Source organism: Apteryx mantelli, chromosome Z (assembly GCF_036417845.1).
Source record: "Apteryx mantelli isolate bAptMan1 chromosome Z, bAptMan1.hap1, whole genome shotgun sequence".
NCBI classification, from domain to species: Eukaryota; Metazoa; Chordata; class Aves; order Apterygiformes; family Apterygidae; genus Apteryx; species Apteryx mantelli.
The window spans coordinates 13,134,396-13,157,954 of NC_090020.1; the positions used below are offsets into that span (position 1 = coordinate 13,134,396).

Genomic DNA, 23,559 nt, shown 5'->3' on the forward strand with positions numbered 1-23,559 from the left:
CAGTAAAATTAATTGCCATCCCCAGAAAAAAAGTTAACGTGCTGGAAAAAATGAGGAGACCAATAATTGCTAACACGGATTTGTCAAGAACTTTGTCAAGTGAACTTAATTTCCTTGTTATCACATGTTAACTTGTCTGGTCGACAAGGAAGATGCAGGAGATATCATTTATTAATTATAAGCCTACTGTTAGAACAGCTAGCAATAGTCCTTACTATCAAAATAGATGGAAAGATGTATTAAAAGGGCTTCTACTGAAGTCTGATCTGGATCTGGTATACATTAACACTTTTGGTAATTACCAGGTAGATGGAATTGCTGGTAATGTTCTGAAAAGGAGCCTTGCAAAAAAAAAAAAAAAAGCAAACGGACATGTTATTACACTTACACCTGATAAGTACAGTGATGAGTACACAAGAACAGTCAGCTGCACAGAGCTATGAGTGAGAATAAGCAGTTGTGCAGGAAAGACTTTGGGGGCTGCAACCCGTCACAAACTACTCGTGAACCAGGAATACCGGGATATTTTGAAAAAGGCAAACAAAGACTCAGCCGAGACGGCAGGTATTTAAAGAGGGAAGACGAGGCTGCAGAGAGAAAGGGAACGAGCTGTCCCCTCGCGGCCGTTGGGACCCGCCACCCCTCCACCCCGTCCCGTCCCGTCCCCTCGCGGCCGTTGGGACCCGCCACCCCTCCCCCCCCGCGGCGGGCGGTTCGCCCCGCCCCTCGCCCCGCCCCCTGCTCGGCGGCCGTTGCCGACGGCGGCCGGCAGGGGTCAAGATTCCTCCTCCCCCCCCACCTCCCCTCCCTCCGCGTCCAGCGTCTCGCCGCCGCTTGTCCCGTTGCCGGAGTCCCGCCGCCATGGAGCTGTGGCAGGTGCCGCTGCTCTTCTCCCGCCTGCCCATGTTTCCCTTCTTCGACCTGGCGCACTACGTGGCCTCCGTCATGACGCTGAAGGAGCAGCGCGGTGAGGGGCCGTTGGGGCGGTTGCGGCCGTTGGGGCAGTTGGCGGGGGGCGCGCGGGGCAGGGAGGGCGGCGAGCTGCGTGTGGAGCTGGGGGGGCTCAGCCTGTTGCCTGCGGCCGCCTCGTCGCACAGCCTCTGCCCGCGGGACTGCTGTGGTGCGGCTCGCTGCGGTGTTCGGGGACTGGGAGAGGCGGTCCTACGTTTGCTAGGGCTTCTGCCGCCCGCTCTGGTGTGGGTCCTGGGTCCTGCGAGGGGTGTTGAGGGTCTCTTGGGGATTTTCTCTGAAGATCTGCCCTGTCCAGTTTGTAAAATTCCAGAGATTCCCGGTTTTTTTTTAATGACTGTAAGTGGTTAAACCTCTGTGTGCCCCTGCAAAGTGTCAGGCGGCTTGTGTTGTGTTTGATGTAATGAAAGGTTTATGAGCGCTCTCTGCAACCTCTGAAGTGAGAGCTGCTCAAACTGAAGTTTGAGCTTTTACATAAAAGCATTGCACAAATGTGGGTCTTGTCGCTGGCCTGTAGCCAAGTGCCTACGCGTGACTGGTGAACTTTGCTGATGCTGGTATGACCCTCTCAGTCTGCCCGTGCTTGTGTATCATTTTTAAACAGTGATCCAGATGTTCTTCATTAATCCACATGAAAGATCATCTGCAGTCTTCATTAATCAATCTATCAATAAATATCATCTGCTTGGCTGCAAAAATCACATAGGAGGTGTCCTGTCAAACTTTCCCTGCCTCCTCAAAACTTGAGAAACTATTGAATCAGCCAGGAGCTTTGTTGAAAACCCTGTTGCAGTTTTAGATTAAGAAGCCCCAAGCATAAAAGGGTTGAAATTATTGAGCCTAGATTTATGCATGCTGGGAAGGAACACAGCAGACCAATAACTTGCTCTCAGGTATGACACCTGAGAGGTGAACGGAGAGTTTCTTGACTCAGGGATTTCCTAGTTATGCAGAAAGCTGTTACTACAGTTTTCTGTCTTGTAGTAAATGTATGTTAAGAATCTAAAGGGCTGGGGCAGGGTGTGTGTTAGTATGTTACTTTTCATGCTGTATGTGTAGCTTGTAAAGTTTAAAAAAAAAAAAATTTTTTTTCACTCCCCAAAAACAGGCTTCGGGTTTTTGAATGAGTGCATGTGATTACACCTCAGGTCCCATTTATTTTACTCTAGACAATCTTTTTCACTATTATTATTAACCTCAAACCTAGCTTGTTGTTGTCACAAGCATAGACGCTAATGTTGTTTCAGTGTTCAGAATAACTACTTGTGCAGTGATATTGGACAATCAGTGTAACTGTACATCCCAGCTGATAACTGTTTAGGAAACTTACATGACTGTAGTGCAGATTTGGGAGTTTCTGCTTGCTTCAAGTTTTTAAGGCTCTGCACTGTCTGTTTATTTAATGAGAGCTTATTCTTTGGTTCCTTCCTTAATGCATCAAGCTGAAGTTTTACTTCCTGCTTAGTAAGTGCACTTAGAAAAACATAAAGACTGATTGTGTGCTAACATAACAATTTTGTTACTAGTGCTAGAATTGTTTCTGGGTGCTGACTTGTGACACTGTTTAGTCTAACTGTTCCGTACAAAAAAATACTTTCTATCTAAAGGTGCTTAACATTATATTGTACTGGACACATTTGAACGTCAGGATGGGAGTTGTTTCAGCTTGCTAATTTCTTTAATAAGACAGAACTTCTGGACAGTTGAAGTACTGTCAGTAGCTAGTCAGATCTGTGTCAGTAATACTTTTTGTAATACTTTTTTTTTTTCTTCTCAGCTTATTAGTTGGAGGTTCAGAACTTTTGAGTATCTTCTAATACTGAGAATTACTAGCTATAATTCAGGTGACTACATTACTGGTCTGTTGCTCACCTGCAAGCAGTTTGAACATCTTGATATTAAGTCATAACTGAAAGAGAAATAATTATAAAATACTCAGGATGGATAGTATTCTCATTGATTAATATTCTCTAGGCCTTACCATGTTTCTTGTTTGTTTTTCTTTTTTAGAAACTTAAAGGGTATATGTATTTCATGGATGGATAATTGGGATTCTGAGCAAGTGCTAGTCACAGAAAGTATGTGGTAAAGTCAGAGTGACACTTGATTTATCCCAGCCTGCATTCTTACTAATATACAAACCCTTAAACTGCTTAAAATCAGATGCAGGGTGGGTATTTGTGTCATGGATGGGCACATACTACTTGGGAATTTTCTAGTCCTTCCAGCAAGATTTTCTTGCTGTCTAGCTCATGCTAGCAAACTACAGCAGTGACAAGCAACATGTTACTTTGCAGGTGTATTAAACTAAGAGTTCTTGGTTAGGATATTTGAAGTTGCTTTGGAATTAATCATTTGTAACTCAGTTAATTGTGGAACTGGCATTCTTCTTTTTTGGGGATGGAGGGACAGCACATGGTGTTGAGGAAATATGTTAAAAATTTGAAGTTTCATCATTAGATATTTCTTTAAATATAGATAATTTTTACTTAATTTGGGAAGAGAAACAGGTTTTGTGACAGCCTCAGAGTGGTAAAACTCTTTAGCTGGGCTTAACCAAGGAATGTGGTGGTTTTGTTTTTTCTTGCAAACTTTTCATAATCAGGTTATTTGAAGAGAACTAATGTTTTCTGGCATAGTCTTGCTAAATTAAATCTTACTTTTTAAATGTTTTAGCTTAATTTATGATATATGTAGTCAAACAGGAAAAACTTTTAGAAAAAGTTTGCTAGAAAAACTTTTAAAAGTGTTTCTAGTTTATTCTTCAGGTATGTGGGTGAAATAGCCTGATTGTACTTTTAGAACATATTGGAAAGGTTAAAGCAGATGTTATCCTGCTTACAAAAATAGCTTGCTGGCAAGGTTTTTTATTATTATAACAAAGGAGCAACATCTAAAACTGCGTTCAGCTTTTTGAAACCTTATCTTTACTTTCTAAAATACACCATTTGCAGAAGTAGTGGCCTTTTGGCAGATCATATCCTACGTGGTTGCATGATGCCTCATTTGTTTTACAGGATGCTTCAGAGGCCAAATATAGATGACCACTTGTTTGACCACGTGTGCCCTACTTAAAACTGAATCTGTTTTCTGAAAGACTACCTCCCATTCATAGTTCAGATAGCAATGCTGAGATGCATCTTAACTTAAAAAACAATGGGGCAAAAAATGCTGATGAATAGAATGCAATTATTGAATTGCTAAATACTGGTGTTTGAACCAAAGACATTCTAATGCTTCCTAGCAGAAAAATCCTGAAGTCCAGGAGAGTTATCAGTCTCTGTTCCTTTAACACTTAATAGTTCAATGAAGAGATTTACATGCTTTGGTGTGAAGCTGGCTTGTAGAGGGCAGCCTGGTCATGCAGTTCACTTGGTTTCCAGCTGCTTTGCTTTCCTCAAGGCTTACCAGGAGCATCTTTGGAGGTATGACAGAGCCATCAGCAAGAAATAGAAAGCAGCCGATTCTTTCTTTCCGTTATAGCTGCTGCGGTGGGTGAGGAGGAGATGAAATAAGTCATGCTCACTTTGAATGCAATAGAACTCTAGTGTTGGTGCATGCCCTTTTCTAGGCAACAGTGGAGACTCTAGTCTGCCTAAAGTCCAGCAGATTTGGGGTCTTTGCTGTTGTTAAACACTGCTGCTAAATAGTATTTGTGTGTGCAATCTGATAAGAATTTATCTGGAGCTTCTGTGCTTCAGAGCTTCTATTGCTGTCATTAGGCCATGAAACTTTAGGAAAGTAATTCCCATACATGTGGCCTCAGAACTGGAAAATGCTTGATCTTTTTTTAATCTGATCTTTAGTATATGAAGTGAAAAAACATTAAAATATTTTTCATAATATGTAGAAGAGAAGACAAATTGGACTAGGAGCAGTGACATCAAACATACAACAGAAATCAATTTAATCCTTCTTGAATCTGATAAGACAATCATTCTTCCTTAAAATTGGTGTTTACTAGCTATGTATTATTATTTGCAATCAATATTCAAGTATGTAAAAAAATTTTAAAGAGACAGGAGCACCTGGAATTGTTTCCTTTTCTTGTGTTATAATTTGGTCAAAATAGTACCTCTTGAACATCTGATGAAGTGATAGAGAAACTTTCAGTTCACTAGCTCTCAGCCATGTTCCAGTTTGGGATAATGGTGGTGACCTGATGATTCTGATGGGGACATCAGTAAAATGTTAAGATGTTTACTTCACTGCTAGTGCAAGGAGAAAATCTTACTAATAAAACAAGTTGTTGCACCCTCGTCTAATGATGAATATGTGTAGTGTAAGATGTTTTGTTTTTTTTAAACTGGTCTGGAAGCTGACAGTTATTGGATGTGGAACCTCCTGTCATAATCTGGGTATCCGTTTCACTCCAGGAACAGATTACTGTAAAGCATTCTGTATTAAATCAGTCCAGGAGTGAAAGCTTGTGAATAATGTAACAGCTGATCTATTAACAGTGCTTCACAGTTCTAGCACATGATCATTGTGGCTTGTGATTTGCACTGGCTGCTTCCATTGACTGGATTTTCTTGTTCTCCTGTATAGTCTGGGATGTTTCTTCTGAAAATGGTGGGATGTTTCTTCTGAAAATGGTAACTTTACACTATAATGCCATAGCCGAAATTAGAGTGGTTACTCAAGAGAGTACTGTTGAATATGGGGGAAGGATATTGTATTCTAATAGTTTTAAAGGAAATCTGTCCTTTCATGCTAAAGCAAGTATATATTTGTAATGAGTCTGTGCCACCAAAAAAAGGAGTAGCTGTATGTGAAGGAAGCTACCAGAGTTCTTAGGAACCAGTGAGTTTCAACTTACTATATTTTGCATATTTTTTCTGAATGCAAAGGTTGTCTGCAATTTTGGATAGCTTGCTTTTTTGTTGTTGTTGAAGAAATCTCAGTGTAATAGGCACAATTCATTAATATTCTACAAGTGTTTTACCCTTTTCAAATATGTTGGTGAAAATAGGTCTACATTCTGTTGTATGGGATCTGGATGTAATGGCCCATTTTATCTTTTTACGTCCGCTGTGATAGCATTGGCGGGGTCACATAATTTTCTCCTGTTTATGTTTTGCACACAAACGTAATTGTTATTGTGTATCATCATTTCTCTAAAATAGCTAAGTTAAGTGGGACTGACTTAGAACTCCAGGTATTGTAGTATGGAAAGTAAATCATGAAATACTTACAAATTTTAGATATTATTTTGTATTCAGATAGTCTGTCATAATTGGAAGTGCTTATTTTCATAAATTAGCTTTTACATAGGAGGAGTTCAGATAGTGCTGGAATATTTGATATCTGTACTAGCACTAAAACTGGAAGCATCTTGTGAATACTCCATCTAAAGTGAATTATAGAGACAGTGCTGAATTCCCTTTGACAAATTTGAATATGTAATCTTGGCTAAGAACCTTCTTTTTCTGCAGAAATCCTTGGAAAACCAAAAGCTTCTCCATTGCTTTTGTGAACCAAAAGTCAAATTTCATTTTGTGGAGATTAATAGGTTTCATTTTCTACTTCTGTGAACTGTAACCTGTGAACTATGGAAAATGGAATCAGTTCAAGCAAACAGAACTCTTCATCTTTGTAAAGGGAAAGTTCTGGCAATGTTGACTTCTGAAGTGGAAGGAAATAGCAAAATAACCATGTGTGGATATTTTTGGCTTTGATTCAAGTGGCATTTCTTCCTGGAATTGGTTAAGTTTTCCCATTACCTTCAACGTAGTTTTTCATATTGGCAACTCTTCTGTATAGCTGAATTGCAATTTAAAAGGGATAATTAATTTTACAGATAAATTAAAGCAAACTGTCAAGCTTTTAATAACAAGGTAAGCTTATATTTGTCTTAGAACTTTTGGTAACTTTTACTCTCTGTTCAGGAGTGCAGGTGAAACATAGTATTTGCTTGATTGTATTGGATAGTGCTTTCATTTTTGCCAGCAAACACAGAAATTTAAGAGGAAAGAGAAAAACAGTGACACTGAATTCAGAAACACTTAAAAGCAGAAACAAAAGTTGTAAAATAACCCCCAAAAGCATGCTGTGGAAGGAAGCTGTGGTAATAGCAATCCTGTCTAGTTCAGCAGAGACATTTGTATATTTTTAATACAAATTTGCAAGCAACTTTATACCTACACCGAATTAATAACAGTGAGCCCTCCTCTCACCCGTGCTCCAAAAGCTTTTTCTTCCTCCTAGTCAAATAGGTGTACAGAACCCACCCACAAAAGATATTCAAAGAACACAATGTTAGTCTTTCATTTTTATGTAGATAGCATATGCTTAAGTCAATGTAATCTCAAATTTTCCTTTCATGAAGACTTTTCCTGTGAAAGGCTACAGATCTCTGGGATTTTTCATGAAGTAAAGAAGCAATGTGGGACAGTGTGACTTGAAAAATACTGACTTTTAAAACATGACATGATTCTCAGATGCTTACTTCTGTTTATGTATCTTTTCCCTTTGTTTCAGGAGCCGTGGAAGTGTCAGTTCGAAGTCCAGTTGCATGCTGGTTTAGTGCTATGCTTTATTGCTTTGGTGGGTCTGTTCTGTCTTCCCTGATGCTTGCAGAACCTCCAGTAGCATTTCTGGCAAAGGGCACAAATGTTCTCCTGGCATCTTCAGTCTGGTAAGCAGACACAATTGGGTTAGATGAATACTCTTGATTCTGAGTAACCTATACTTGAATTGTAAATAGTAAGATTATACCATCCATGTTAATTGACATCTTAACTGTTGTGCATCTGGATACTATCTCTGATCACGCCAGCTATTTTGCATTACTTCTGCAGAGACTTCAGTGATTCCTTTTTATAGGAGTCAAATGCTTCTCCAGCTGTTGTTTAGTGAGCTCAGTTACTAGACTCTTTCATTAGATTTTTACTGATCAAACAGCTGAAAATATTATTCCAGAATAAAATGGACTTCAGTTATTGCTTTCATGGATATAGGTACATCTTAAACATAGTCTAGTTTTTCAACCATAATTCTAGAAGACCAGAATCTGCCTGATGTAAAATTTTTGAGCTTTTCTGTATTTGGGGAACTGGGATGGGTATCTTATTTCCACTCCTCTTGTTTCTGCTTCCTGACATCTTTTTATTTTTTCTCTCTTTTGTCCTCTCCCCAGTATTGTTTTCCCAAATGGATAGGAAATTAGGAGTTGTAGTGAAGGTCAGTTGAGAGCTGAATGGGAAGCTAGGTATGTGAAAGAGGCAGCTGTTTGGCTTGTTTTGGAATTTAAAATTAGCAGTGGAGTTACTTCCATATGAATGTAGCCTAGCGGTGGAGGTGATTTGTTCCAGAAAATGCTCTTAGAAAAAACCTTCAAACTTAACAGAATTTATAAGCAGCAATGTATTTCTGCATCTAAAAGTCTAAATTACTGTCTTGGAAGAGTGTTGTCTGCTTTCAGCCTTGTCAATATCTGTTCTATGTAGCCCTTTAGGTTTTATAACTGCAACTTTATTAAAATGAAAATTTGTGATACGCATATGTAAGTCTTGGCTTCATGTTGCAGTGGAAGATGCAGACAGATTTCACTTAAGCAAATCAGTGGAATGAATATTGTGCAATTAAATGTGTGATACTAATAAAGCTCATAGAATTTGTTTCTGGTTCATATTAGTCTGGAGTGCTACGGGCAACACCGCTGCTTATTTTTAACAAATGACACTTAAGTACTTGTAAGCAAAACATGATTTCAGTTGAACCTAACATAGTAAAATGTGACTTGCTGTGCTCAAATAAAATGAGTTTTTTATGAGAAGCTATGAATGTTGTGAAACCTTTTAAGATTTTAGTTTTACAGAATTATCTCTTCATTATAATAATGACTTTAATTCTTCGTCTTTAATCACGTGAAACAAAATTCCCGAACTCATACATAAAACTGAAAAATAGGAAGGTTTGTGCTACTCTTAGAAAAAGCTCCTGAATAGATTGTTGGACAGCGACATCTACTGGTAGCAATTAATGCTAGCAGAAGTTGGAGGCTACGCTGTGGCGAAATAGAAATGCTACAGGCTATGCTATGGTGCAATGGCAATGCCAGGTTCAGTCCAATTGCCAATGCTTTGATGTCCTAAATCTACGTTCTGCATTTGGAAACTAATTCTGGTTTGTGTTGTGTATTGAGTACATGGCTTAAATGACTATTTGAAAAGCAGCAGCTTTGCATATATATATCTTTGACTCCCATTTCAACTAAAGATTGGTTAAATACAAAGGCAGTTGAAGTTACAGTATGAGAAGAGGGGAAGAAACATTAGCAGTTCAAAAATAATATTAAATGTGAACACTGGAGCGGTACCAGCTATTAATGTAAATTCTGATAGCATTCTTGTATGCGAGAAATAGACTATTGCATTGTACATTCTGGAAAGTCCTGAAGAGAAAAAGCTATAGAAGCTTTTAGAAGCAGTGGTAAGGTACTCTATCCATTGCAGCAAAAGCAAATATTGAACTAGGACTTCAGCTAAACTTTGTTTTTCTGTGGAGGTATCTTCTTGACATTCTGTTGTAAAAGGTAAGCATTTTGCCTGAAAAAGTTGAATGCTTTCATGCCTTCCAAACTCTTGAACCATGAACTGTGAGTCTTCCTAGTTGTGGTGTATCCTAGTAGTTTTAATGAAGTAACCTAGATGAGAGGTGCATCTCTGACTTACTGCCTGAGGACTCAGGATAAGGATGCAGCCTTAGAAATTTTTGTTAGACAGGATTGAGCTGAGAAACCTAAACCAAAAGGCCAGTATTGTTTAGAAAATGAAAAAGTACCCTTCCCATCTTTTAAAGGCATTTTCTGCCATCATTTCATTATTGTTTTCATATTCCTGTGCTGAAGTAACGCAAATGCTTAATCTTCATATCTGCAGTCCTTGAATATCTGTGGAAGAACTGAATTTTCCTGTATGATTGAAGAGATACAATAAAACACAATATAACCTGATCTTTTAAAAATTTACTGCCAGTTTAGGATTTCAGTGTTAGCCATCTTGAACATTACTTTGTTTTAAAAACAGGTTGATAAAACATATTCTTAAATTTTGTGTGCTGCTTCAGTTGTGCTTTTCAGACTTTAAAAAAGGAAATGTGCTTGTAATCGGCAAGCTGGAAAAACTAGAATCTGTTGTTACCAAGATGTGAAATGTGTTTGAAAATAGCTGTGTGTTTCATCTGGCATGACAATAAGTAGTGGAGACAGTCTTGCTGAAGTTACATAATTTTATGTCCCTTATCAGTAGGAAAGCATGATGTTAGAATGTAACTTACCATTTTTCTGTAATCCTGCAAGAAATCCAAAGAAAGTCATAAAATTATTAAATAACTTGAATTGTGTAAACTTGAGATGTAAACTGTAGAATGTTTGGTAAAATGTAAAGCCTTTTCTCATGTACTTTAATGGATTTTTAAAACAGAGCTTCTCTGCAACAGTGGGGCAGTGAGAAGAGTTTCAACAAACGTATATCTGTTCTGGTGCAAAAAGCTCAAAAGTGTGTTTTAAATTTGTTCTAATATACATCTAATTTAAGACAATGAGAAAGTGGTAGTATATCAAGCATCACTAGTCGTATTCAAAAAATATCTTTAAAGGGTTGTTAGGAAGTAATTTCCTTAGTAAAGACACTTAAAGACTGGTAACTAGTTTTCTCATTATAATTTTCAGGTATCTTGTATTTTACTGCCCACAAGACATATTCTACCGGTGCTTTGCATTTCTGCCTCTTCGGCTTCTGGTTGCAGGAATGAAAGAAGTGACTAGGACTTGGAAAATAACGGCTGGCATTGCACATGCAGACAGTCACTTCAAAAATGCCTGGCTTGTTATGGTAGCTGTGGGCTGGGCCAGAGGTAACATGCACAGTGTCTTGTTCTGATGAATTGTGATGTTTTGGAATAGCATTTAAATGTCTAGCCTTTCAGCTTAACTGTAGTACCATTTCTTGCAGTGGTGGGTATGCTAGTCCCAATACAGTCTGTTATCCCCTCAAGGGAAAAAGTCTGTGCAGCAGTTTTTTTGCCTGGATTAGGGGTGGCATTGAATGGCTTTGAGGGAAGTTCATTTTACCCCTTCAGGTGGTCTTGCAAGGACTTGTAGAATGGACATTTGATGGCAATAAGGAAATAGATCTCTCCTGTAACTTAAGTGCTATAACTAAACTCTCCTAAGAGTGTAGCTCCTCAGAGCTGTTTTCCTTGCATGTCACTGAAGAAGAGAGCTTGTTTTCTAAGTGTTTTGGCTTGCAAGCATTAGCTGATTTAAACACATGAAGGAACCCTCTTGCCTGCCTTCTGTAGTTTGAGTATGATTCTGGAAACTAACTTCATAGCAGCAAAACTTACAGTCGCATAGTTAGAACCACTTCAGGAAATAACATGACTCTGATTCTGTTTACTTGATTCTGTTCTGCTTTGGGAAACAACATGTGTTAATGTGATGATGGTCTAACATATTTTTCTAATTTATGACAGAGATCGGTCTCATTGGCCAAATTCTTAACACGACAATCTTTTAGTGTAAAAATACACATCCACCTTTTCTTGTGGAAAGTCTCCACTATCTGTACTTAAATGACTATCTAAGAAAGGAATGATATAAGCTTCTCTGGAGATTTATTTTGGCATTTCAGGCATTATACTTCCCAGTGATGAGTGTGTCAGTTCCAGATATTTATGTTATCAAATGAAGGTGAACTTGAGGTTCTTACTGAGTCCTTGCTGAACCTCTGAGGTTTCATTTTGATCACTCAAGTCACAAACATATGAAAGATTGGATTATGCTCTGTAAGTCTGAGCTTTGGGTGCTAGTTATGGCACCTGGTATAACTGGAGTTTTGCTGGAAGCAACAGTAGGCTCTGTGGTAGTGATAGCATGCCATTTGAGGCTTGCTGTAAATTTCTGCAATTTCAGGAGCTGGTGGTGGCCTAATCTCCAACTTTGAACAGTTGGTGAGAGGAGTGTGGAAACCTGAAACCAATGAACTACTGAAGATGTCCTAGTAAGTTTTTAAAAAAGGCTGAAATATTTTAACAGTTGTCTTGCTAACTGCTTATTTTGAGTCTAACTTTCAGTCGTTCAGATTAAAAAAAAAAGATAAGAAATGTTTATAATCTGTGCTTGATGTATATTTTGTAAAACATTAATTGATAAACTTTGGTCATTTTAGCGCACGTTTATTTTAGGGTCACAACAGAAGAACACCACATGGGAAGAGTCAATAAAAATAGTTACTGGAAAGCAGTATTGAGTCAGTAGGAAAAGCTGCCTTTGTCTTATTTGGACATGGTCTTGTATCCAAACAAAAGGCTGCTGGTTCCACAAATATACATGGGCAGCTTGCACTTTTGATGCATGTTCTGAACATCACTGGATGGCTTCCTTTGAGGATTGTCAATCTTTCTCTGCCAGCATTGTTCTCAAAAGATATTGATAATTAGAGAATGTACGAATCAGTTATTCTATACAGAAAAATACAGCAACATCTTTCATGTACTGCAAGACAGAAAATGTTGCTTCTCTTGCAGAAGCGAAGAATAGGATATTAAATGTATCTCAATTTAGTTTCTACAATAAAGCGGGAATTGAGATGGACTAGAAAGCCACCAATTATTGTTGTAAATGGAGATAAGCTCATTGTGGTCATTTCTTAAAATTCCCTTAATTCTTCCCACGTGACTCTCCTGTCTTAATAAAAGATGATTTAAAAAATGGTATCTTGCTTTTCTACAGCCAACCTCAGCAGCAGAGAATGACAGAAGAGAAATTTATAACCTTTCCTTTGGAAAAAGTTTAACTTTTTAGAACTTGTGTTAATTGTTGGCTGTTTCTGAAATACCAGGTATTAGAATTTCTCTCCCTCAGCCAGTACATAAGTGGCTGCAGTCTTTGAAACAAACTTCTGGAAGAAAGTTGTCGGTGTCAGTAACGTTACTGTACTTAGTAGATGCAGCACTAGAACAATGCTTACCGACCGTGCCAGAACTTGCACATATTCTCCTTTCCCTTGGCTGATGTGGTTTAAGTAGCTCAAAAGTGTTGGGTTTTTTTTTTCAAAATTTGTTTTAATATGTAGAGCTTAGGAAGATTAAATGGAAGTAAGTTATGAAGTTAAATGGATAAAACATTCTGCAAACAGATGAAATGCATGTGTATACAAACAGGGTTGTATTTTTGACTTCCTGGTCAGGAATGCACTAATGTAGTAAATAGACGTAGTAAATAGACAAACTGAAGAAACAGTGGGGAATGTGTCTACGCTAGATGGTCTGTGATAACAGGAATGACACCCTTCTATTGTAGATGCAGCTTAAGAAACTCTCAGAATTTTTCTGCCGGTATTAGTACTGTGTTTTCAAATGGCTTGAGATAGTTAACCAAAGCTCTTTTATCGTTTTACTGTGTATATATCATGGGATCTGCCACCACAGTGAAGTCAGCTACAAGATGTACGTCTTTGCATGTCTCAAGTCAACACAGCTATGTTGGTCTGGCTCAATTCCACTGGAAGCTGACTCCAACCTTAGAATTGGTTGGGTGTTGTAGTGGGTTGAAACTTGAACAAAGTTGTTCTTTGACACCTTCATCTTGGGATAATTAACACCTGGAGTATAAGAGAGAAGCTTATTTTTAAGTTCAGTCCAAATAGTCCAAACTTTGTCATTTAATTCTTCAGTGGAGTATATTGGGAGAGAAGAAAGGGGAGCAAGCTGACATAAGGTGTCCAAATAGAGGCATTGGGATGCATTTTGATTTGAGAAGGGTGTGTCAAATAAAAAGAGTTTGCTGGGTATATAAAGTTAATGGTGAACTTGATGCTTGTTCTTAATATAGAACGCATAATAGTAGTTTATAGAGTGAACCTCTTAGTTTAATAATAAGTAGGTTTTGAAACTTGTCACTGCATTGTTACTACAAGTTTTCATCTGTTGTAGTCAGAAATAACTGTTTTGCATGCTGAGAAGCTTTATTTCTTTCCAGGCCATGACAGCTTTCACTGTAAAGTAGAGAAGAGAATTAACATGATCTGTTTTATTTGCAGCCCTGTTAAGGTAACTTTGATAGGAGCAGTTCTTTTCACGCTGCAGCATAGCCAGTACCTGCCAATAGCAAGACACAACCTCATGTTTTTATATACCATCTTTCTTGTGGTCACCAAGGTAAGAATTTTGAAGTGTTGTGTGTAACCGAATGACTGAAAATATTTCTTCTTGGTATTTTCAGAGCAAAAAAATATGTCCTCAAACATTCTACCACAAGTTAGAATGCTTGCTTCTGGACCTGGAGGACACCTGTTAGTTATGTCTTAAGCCTATGTTCAGTATTCTGTACCTAAGCAGAACAAAAGACCTACTCTGATACTGTTCAGTGTATGGGGTAAAAAAGGTCAGGAATTTTGGCACCTTACAGTTGATATGCCGAATTTATATGTCCATAATCTCAAACAAAGTTGATGTTTCTGGAAAGAAACTCTCCTCTGCCTTTTTCTAACTGTTTAATCCCCTCCTTGAACATACACAGGCACCTGTAAGTTTGCAAAACAAACCAGCTAGGTACTGATCAAGCTTAAAGCATTTGCAATGTAAGTGTTTGGTGGGGAACAGAAAGTGTACCTTTTGAAGTAGCTATAACTTAAACTTTCAATACAAAATATATACTAATTCTTCATTGAATCTTTTGATATCTTCAGTCTTGTTCATCTCCAAAATGATGTCTATCTTTAGGATTCTTAGCCAATAAGGAAAGTGTAGTCTCTGCGTTAGCAAAAGCATAGCAATTTTAAGAGCTTCTGACTTGCTGTTAATGAACAGACTAGAGAAAGTCTTAAAATAGTGGCTGCCAGTCTTTCTGTGAAGTAACTGGAAAACTTAATTTCAGAGAAGTTGCTTTTGGGAGCCATGATTTCAGGCTAATGCTCAAGATTCATCATCAAAACAAATAGAAGCATTGCTGATCTGGGGATGACTGGGAGTGGAGAAGAAAAGAAATGATATTCTGGAAGTGACAGATTACAACAGTGTTCAGAAACTGGCTGCCAAGCTGCACATCAGAGCATGAGTTTTTAAACTAATAGTCATCCTGCCAATTAGGAACTTGAGCATCCATTTAACTATTCAAGCAACAATTGTGGATCTGGCATAGTACTGCAGTAGCACCTTGTTTATTTTAGAAACTCTTTATGTCACTGGAACTGCTGCAATACAAACTGGTCCAATATCTGGATCTACAAAACAGTTTCTGTATCCTGACTCCTCGTTATGCATCCTAAAGGATTCCCATCTAAGTAGGTGTTGCCAGCCTCAGCTTTATGTAATGAAAGAGTGTGACTGGAATTCTAAGATCTGGCTGGGCTTTATTTCTGCATATACATTTAGGTGTTTACACATTAGATTGCTTCAATTAGAATTGAAATAGCCACTCTGCTTACTGTTTTTCAGTCAAGCAAGGTACAGAACTTACACATGAATATAACTCTTCATCTTAGTTGTATGATATTTTAAGTGTTGTACTCTTAGGATAATTTCAGTCAACTTGCACAGGAAGTTTTTTGTGTACATTGTGTATAGCTGCGTGAGGAGTGTAGGCCAGAAAGAAAAGCATTCTTCGATCAATTTGATCAATTCAAGCTAAAATGAAATGAGCATATTTCTATTCTTGGTGGCATGGCCTCCTCATGCTCATATTGAAAGTTAGAAATGCCATACATTGGTTTAGAACTGAACTTGTTTTCAACCAGTGTGAAAGCATTAAAGCTTTTAATGTAACATGACTCTTGTTCTTCACAGGTAACAATGATGTTGACACGATCTGCAGCTTCTCCATTTGCTCCCCTTGAGGCTTCATTAGGCCATATGTTCTTTGGCATGCAACAGACACCATCCAAATTGAAGGCTGAAGGTGCTGTATCTTCCAATGGCTCTTCCGTCTGCGACCGGTCTTCCTCTGGACAGCACCGTGATGGTGTTAAGAAACGACAGGCAAAGAGAACAGAATAAGTGGATTAAAATCCTTGATAGTAATAACCTTTGAAGATGTTTGTATTTCAAATTATGTTGACTGAGAAATTTGTTAAATGCATACAAGGAGAGAACAGGGCTTTATACTACTGCGGTGTTGTTCACCTTCAGAATGTCTTTTGTAAGCTACTGTTGAAGTTTAAAAAGTGCAAATTTTTATAGTGGCTATAAATTTACTAAATTTTATATTTATGAATGATGTTTAAATACATGCTGAAAAGATAGTTTCAAAATGTGACAATCAGCTTATTTTTTCTAAGATACTACTTATTTTACCTCTTCTTCCTTTTTCCTGATTCTTATGTTTCATTTGAATAACATGGACTTGCACTGCCAAATGTTCGTAGTAGCCTGTTCCAGATAAGAAAAGCTTTAGATAGTCTTCATCTGAGTAAGACTTAATTACATTGCACTACACACATGAAAATGACCAAACTAATGCCTTTAACTAGAAAAATAACTGAATTACTGTTGTAATTCACACTGCCCTGGTCTAGACTTTTTTCATTTACTCAAGTAAATATTTTTCACATCTTTCTATTTTTCAGAATAAAAGTGAATTGCATGGTACTTTTAAAAATCTTTACAGTTGGCAGATAGAAGCATTTCAGTATTCTTCTTGTAGGCCCACTTTGACACTTTATTTGTAAGCATTTGATATATAGCAGTTTTTCATAAATAATATGTGGTTTGTAGTATCTTTCAGTTTGAGTGGGACAAGGTGTGTCTTTGCATGCAGTTTTATCCAAGCATATACACTTTTTTCCTTTCAAAGTCAACCTCTTCTTGAAAATAAAACTGGACAGTACACTTTCCTTTTTTCCTCATGAGTTCTGCCCTAATATGTATCCTGTTAGTAAATATTAATACCAATTTGTAACAATTACCTCTCGTGCTGTTGGGGAGGAACTATTAATGTCAGATGCACTGAGACTGTTCCTTAGCGCTTGCTGAAAACTGCTTCTTGCTGCTCATTACATCTTTTTTTGCACATGATTTGCAGCAGCTGTAACAGTCATACACACTTCAGAATTGAGAACTGGGGTGGTCTAGAGATGTTACATTTCATAAGAATAGAACTTTTCAGAAGAATCATTTGATGTGCCCTTTTTTAGAATAAATTAAATGTATTTTTATAAAATAATCTTTGTCTTTAGGGACTACTTGTTAGGAAAAGGAGACATTTTAGTCTTTGTGCAGGGATGAGACATTTTAATCTTTGTGCAGGGATGCCAAGGACAATACTGGGGAGATCTGATTTGAGAAGACAAAATTCCAGTTGCAGATACACATTTAAATTTAGAAAAATCTGCCCCAGTGCTATGCTTAAAGAAAATAAAATACCCAAGAAGTTTCTTGTGCCTGTCAGTCACACTTCCTTAGTAGTGACCAAAACCACTGAACTTCTCAGTTTAGAATTCAGCTTTATAGCAAAAGTGCAGTACCTTGAAAACTAAAACAACTATTTATTTCAGCATAGAAGAATGGTGGGGGGAAGGGGGAGAACCCCACAAAACTCTGGACAAAATAGGAATCATATTTCCAATATTTTACACTGAAATTCTAAGTCCAGTTATAAATGCTTGGAGCACTCACTTGCTGACAGCGTGTCTCAGTCCCTTGTAGGTTGGTATGATGAATGTACGGATAAACTTGAAGCTGACAACTTTCTAACTAATGATCATGTAGTTATGCAGTAACACCAGCAAGAGTTGTGTATCTGCAGTTAATTTTTTGTAATGTTTCTGAAAAAGTGTAATTGTGTATTCTGGATCACAAGAAACCTACAGTATTGGACTATGGTATGAAACTGCACTGCATAACTGTGACCCTTTGGCTGATAACTGGCCACCCTTAGCCTCCCAAAATGTGAAGCTGTATTTAGGACTAATTCTTAAGCAAGTTTACAATTTGAAGAAAAAATTACAGTTTTGTATTCATTTTGGACTTAAAGATTATTATATTAAAAAAGGGAAGTTTTTTTCTTGACTGAATATCTTAAAACAAATACAAAGCATGCTAAAATGTGCGTGAGATAGAATATAAACTGCTGAAAGAGATCCTGTTGTAAGCACCATGAAAACCAATCCTCCTCATGTTTAAAGATGTCACAGATTTCTGTACAACAGGTGCTGAAAAGAATGCCATATTGAACACACCCGTGTTCGAGGAACTAGTCAACTTTCATTTTTTAATGAAAAAGAGACAACCAGTTTCTTATAGCTTAGCCTGAATTGTGGAAGAGACTTGAACATAGTCTGTCCAGGATGCCTGAAGTAGATGCATAATACATATTTCTTAGCTTTCCTGCTTATAGATCAGTATCTCTGCTAAACTTTTATCTATCTGTTCTGTTTTACTGAAGTATCAGTCAGATTCAGCAGACCAGCATATATGAACTACATAGCTGTATCTAATTTTATCATTAGTCTGTTAAAATTAGAAATAGTTTTCTTGTGCTAATACAAACTAAGGCTTGAAGGAATTCTTACACGCCAGTTCAATTCTTGGTCTGAAAGGCCTCCTCTTGATTAATCCAATTGCAATTTTAAATCTGCATTTATATTAAACATATTCAAGTTCTGTAACAAGTAATACCACAAGATGTGATTAATGAACAGAACCAAAGTCACTTAGGTGATAAATTCATTTTGCTTTCCTCTTCTATGTTTCCCCTGTTTCATTTTATTGGATAGAAATAGACAGGAAAATCTCATGCAGACAATGTCTTCGTTTCCAACCAGTGCTGTGTTATTAGGCAAGATACAACTGTTCAAGAATTCTAAGCTCTGTCCTCAATAGGAATCAGAATTTGCTCAATGTAAGGGCCATGCTGAATCGTAAGATCTCCCAACAACCTAAACAGTGTATGCAAGCTTTACTCAGAATGAATAATCTTCATTTGTAAAGCGAATCTCAAAGTCTTGTAAAGAACAGCAACTGAGAAGCAGCATTTGACATTATGATGAGGATCAAAAATATGATATAAATAATACTTTGCATTTGTTGTGTTAAAACTACCTCATTAAGTAGTCAGAATTCTTTTCTGAAGTGTGTGAAAATGTCCATCAAGGAACAGGTAGCAGTATGAAGGCTTAAGGAGAAATATATAGATATTCTCATGCAGGATTAGTCTGTAGCACTGATCTGCAAGTGGGTTTCATCTCCAACCTAGAAGTAGAATTTGACAGTCAAAATAAGTGTCACCAAGCAATAACTGTTGCCTAGTTTGATAAACTAGTGCATGCATATGCCCAATGATTTCTGTGGAGGAGGAGCAGCCTAGCTTGCTGATAAAACGTCTCTTCAAGGTTTTTGGAACATGCTCTCAAAGTGGTACAGACAGCCTTATTTAATCTGGAAGCTGATAGTGCCAGTGGCTTGTTGAACTTACGAAAGGACCCTGAAAGCATGAAGCATGCTTTGCTAGATACTTTGGTGCCTCTGGTTGAAAGTTTATTGGTTTTTTTGTCAGAGTTTTCTGATATAAAGTATATACAAAATGGTGCCTTGTGGTATGGTCACTTCAATCAGAGCCGCTTTTACTTGGGTCAGCTTTTGTCCTTTCTTTAAAACAAGACAATCATCAAACAGTTGAATATCAGAGTGGATTATATTTCCTCTTTGATTTTTTTTTGGTCCAAATTTGGAATAAAATCACTGAATGATTTTTTGATCCAAAGTTCTTTGGCAGACATTCTGTTTTACAGAAATTACATTTATGTTCCTGAGATGTTTGTGGAATTATATGGAAGTATTTTGGGGTACCTATGAGTGGAATTTGAGTATGCCTTCAAGGCACTTAAAAAGTTGCTTTTGGTGAGCTAGTTGTACACATCTATTTATATGGTTCTTCTAATATCGTAGAAGGATGTTGAGAAAATCCAAGGAGAAGAACTGAGTTTTGTATTGAGAGTTCAGTTTAGTGGCAACTCCTCTCTTGAAGGATTTCTGTAGTTCAAATCTTGTTTCTATGAAAACTTTGTTGTCTTTGTTTACCAGTCATCTGTCATGCACCAGTGCCTGGTTCTAACTCCCCCAAAGTGAGTTCTTTCCCCAAACAGGTGATTTTTCTTTGCTTTTTACATTCTCTCTCATAAAATCTTACAACAGCATAGAGAGTTGGAGCTTTACTTAGTATTTCCAAGTGGAGCCAAGGAAAAGAATAGAGCATGGGAAGGATATCTATCGGAGCAGCTGCCTGTGTATTAGCTGAGATGTGTTCTTTGGCTTCAATCCAATTTTCTAATATGTTTTTAGTTTCCTTTAATGTAGTATGGCAGCTGAAAGTGAGGAGAGGTAGCTCCAAATGATATGTTTAGCTCATAGCAAATGCCACCAACAGTGCTGAGAACCAGCATGTCAGGAAGCAGTATCAGCAGTGAATGCTGCTCACAATGCAGCGTCTTTTGTGGAGCATGGAGATTCTTTAAATCAATTTATATTTCAGAGTCTGATAGTACACAGGAGAGCTAGTGACCTAATCAGTGAACTTGGATCCAAGTTTTAAAGTATTCTGTCACATTCTCTAAGATTTGCATCCTGGGAATTTGGGTATCCTCCCCTGTAACTAGTATACATATGCATTTTTTTTATACTGGGCCATCTAGATTAAAATATTCAGGATCAGACTGGATTCTGATGGATCTCCCAAGCATAATTTGGGCATTTTTAGCTGTTTTTTGTTTAGAACTATCTTGCCAAAAGAATAGTTCCATAGAAATCAAATGTGGTGGTCACTTTTTGGGTGACATAATCTTTACCTAATGCTCCTGCTTTTTCAGACTGAATATCTGAGTAAGTAAGTGTGGCAGGAACCGGCTCATAATTGAGTTTAGAAGAAGCTGAAAAACAAAGGCTGTCAATAAAGAGACACTTCATTGCTAGTATCTGCTAATGCTAGTATATCCTAAGTAAGAAGATGCAGACACCAAAGACTGATGGGTTTACCAAACAAAAAGTTGTAAGTGCTCAACACCCATACTTAAGAATAGGTAAGAAAAGCAGAGAAATTACAGAAAAAACTATACATTACTATTGAGAGAAGCTGCTGCATATAGACACAGGAAACAAATTTTTGAATGTGTTTTTGCCCACAAATGCGGACTGAATGGAGCACAAGGGTAAAGAGCTTCAGACTAAGCTGAAGTATGCTGAAAGCACACAAGGCATCAGGACAAAGCTGAATAACTCCTAGAACTGCTAAGCAGCATGCTGTTACTACAGCAAGAGAAGAAACCCAGATTGTTGTCAGAAATGAACTAGGGATATGATTCTAACGCTAGCACAACCTCATTGTTGCTGACCTAAGATGACATGCTACATTTCTGAGTCTGTTCCTGGTCTGTATGAAAACGTTTGTGAAACTAGAGCATCAATGCTGCGAGGAAAAGCAATGAATAAGAAGGTCAAGCTGGGTATGACCCCTGGGGATATGTTTTCAGCATGAAGTACAAGAATGCGATCAGGCATTTCAAGTTGTTAATGAGATGTGCTTCTGAAATCTTTACATGGTGCTGATTTTTTTTCTTTTCTTTTTTCTTTTTTAACTTTGTGATGTTAAGAACTGGACTGAAATGATGTGGAGGAGAATGGAATTACGCTTGACCAGTTTATTAACATCAGAGAAGCAGAAAGGAGCAGGCTGAACAAGATCCACTTGGTACAATGCATCCTTGCTTCTGGGTATGCAGTAAAGTAGTTTTGTCAGGCAGCACAGAATTTACCCACTTCTAGTGTGGACAGTATGGAGCTACTGTATGGTAGTATGGTGCAAGGGCACCAGACAGGTGAGTCTACTAGATCTGCTATTTATGGCAGAAGGAAAAGCAAGAAAATCAAAATTACTGAATGTCTTCTGCACAGAGCATGAATGGCTTAGTAAAAAAGAAGCCTGGGGAAGGGAGAGGAGAACACTGGCTATCACATAGGTCTGTAAAATCATAAGTGAATGCGGAAAAGGTGCACAGGAAATGATTTTCTCATAACACAGTTCTCATAACACATTTTCTCATAACACAGCAGCAAGATAGCTTTAAGTAACAGCAGTAGGTGATGCTCAGAGCAGGCAAAAAAAGCTGCCACTTAGTTATGTAATGAGCAATTAAGTGGTGGAACTCATTGCCGCAGGTAGTTGCGCATGTGAGAAGTGGAAAGCACTTTGGTATCTGTTCTGACTCAGGCAGGCCCCATATTATTTTGTATTGTTGTTAGGTGGGAGGGTATTGCAGATAGGCACGTGCCTGATCCATTCTCAAACTTTCTGTATGCATCCACTGCTGGCAGTCCCTTTCAGCCGGGGGAGGGTGCAAACAATCTCCTTCTACCAAAAAAGGCAGCTGAGATTCCTTCATTTGGGGAAATTACAGGGATCAGCACATCTGGAATGCAAAGAATTAGCCTCATCAAGGAAAATCCACCTTCTGTGACCATGGTGTCTCCCCTTCCAGATAAACAAAAGGTTATTGCACTAGAGAGACCTTTGAGCTGATTCTGTATTATGAAAAAATTTATATTTACTTCCGAAAATAATGCCTTAGCTTTTGTTAATGTTTCCTCTCTTATAAAATGGAAGTCATTCTTTTGTATCTCTGCAGTTCAGGCTGTTACTTGCACAATGCTTGCAGGAGCTGATATTAAAGAAGCACAAATTATTACAGTTAGTGTTGGGCAAGGTTGTTCTGTTGTTTCTGTTGATTTTTTTTCTTTTTCCAGCTGAAAATGGGCTTGACTGAAAGGAAATGCCTTTTTGCAAGAAAACTGTAGTCATGGAAATTGTTTTAACTGTGAGTGGCAAAAAAAGTCAATACAATGCTTTATTTTGTGTTAAAAAAATCAGGCTTGTTTTGGAAAAAATTGATGTTACATCCATTTTAATTAAAAGTATTAGATTTTTATGGGCAACTGGTGTTTAGTTCATCATGGGAAAATGTTGTTTTAAAAAAGACCTTAATCAAAATGAATATTTACATCAAAAAGTCAATTCCTCAATTGTGTTCTATCTACTTGCTTAGTTATTGGCAGAAATTTTTATTTTAAGCTATCTTTTTAAGAAAGGAGACTTTTAGATGAAATAAAACGTTCAGCAAAAATAGTTTTGTGTATAAAACTCTTCCACAAAAATGCTTTTTTTACAGCCCAAATATTTCATCAAAATTTAGCTGGAAAATTTATGTGAAAATACTGTATTTTGAAATCTTGAGCAGTGGAGAGAAAAATTCTGATTCATTTCAGGTTGTGGTCATGTGGCAATATTACTGATTACTTGCCTTGACTGCATAGATGCTGCCATAGATGAGAGTTTAATCATCTGCTCATAAATAAGCTTTGTTATTTTCTGATGTAAGCCACATCAAAATAAGTATTGTTCTCATGCTGGAAGGCCTCAAAAAGCTTCAGATTGAAGAAATAAATTGAATAGTTTGGTCTTGTTTTACTTATAGCAGCTCTGTCTGTTTTCTCCTCAAATGCTAAGAAGATGCTAAAAGTACCTGTGTGAGTTTAAGCCCATCTCACAGATTTATTAATAGTAAGAGGATATTGATTTTTTTGATTTGTACAAACTCATGC

At 37.6% G+C, this 23,559-nt stretch overlaps 1 protein-coding gene across 4 annotated transcripts in view; it reads left to right on the forward strand.

Moving 5' to 3' along the window:
• The first annotated feature begins 805 nt into the window (after positions 1-805).
• The window catches only part of TMEM38B (transmembrane protein 38B), a 44,500-nt gene continuing 21,746 nt past the window's right edge, over positions 806-23,559 (forward strand). For 2 of the 4 annotated variants that reach the window (XR_010887013.1, XR_010887012.1), the window contains exons 1-6: positions 806-967; positions 7,450-7,606; positions 10,643-10,827; positions 11,888-11,975; positions 14,016-14,133; positions 15,760-22,775. Coding sequence is in view for 1 of the 4 variants with exons in the window: in XM_067316425.1 (XP_067172526.1) it covers positions 862-967; positions 7,450-7,606; positions 10,643-10,827; positions 11,888-11,975; positions 14,016-14,133; positions 15,760-15,969 (864 nt within the window). In the remaining 3 variants the exon portion in view is untranslated. Of the gene's footprint in view, positions 968-7,449; positions 7,607-10,642; positions 10,828-11,887; positions 11,976-14,015; positions 14,134-15,759; positions 23,426-23,559 lie in introns of those variants that run through there. The other 2 variants (XR_010887014.1, XM_067316425.1) reach the window with 2 other exon arrangements.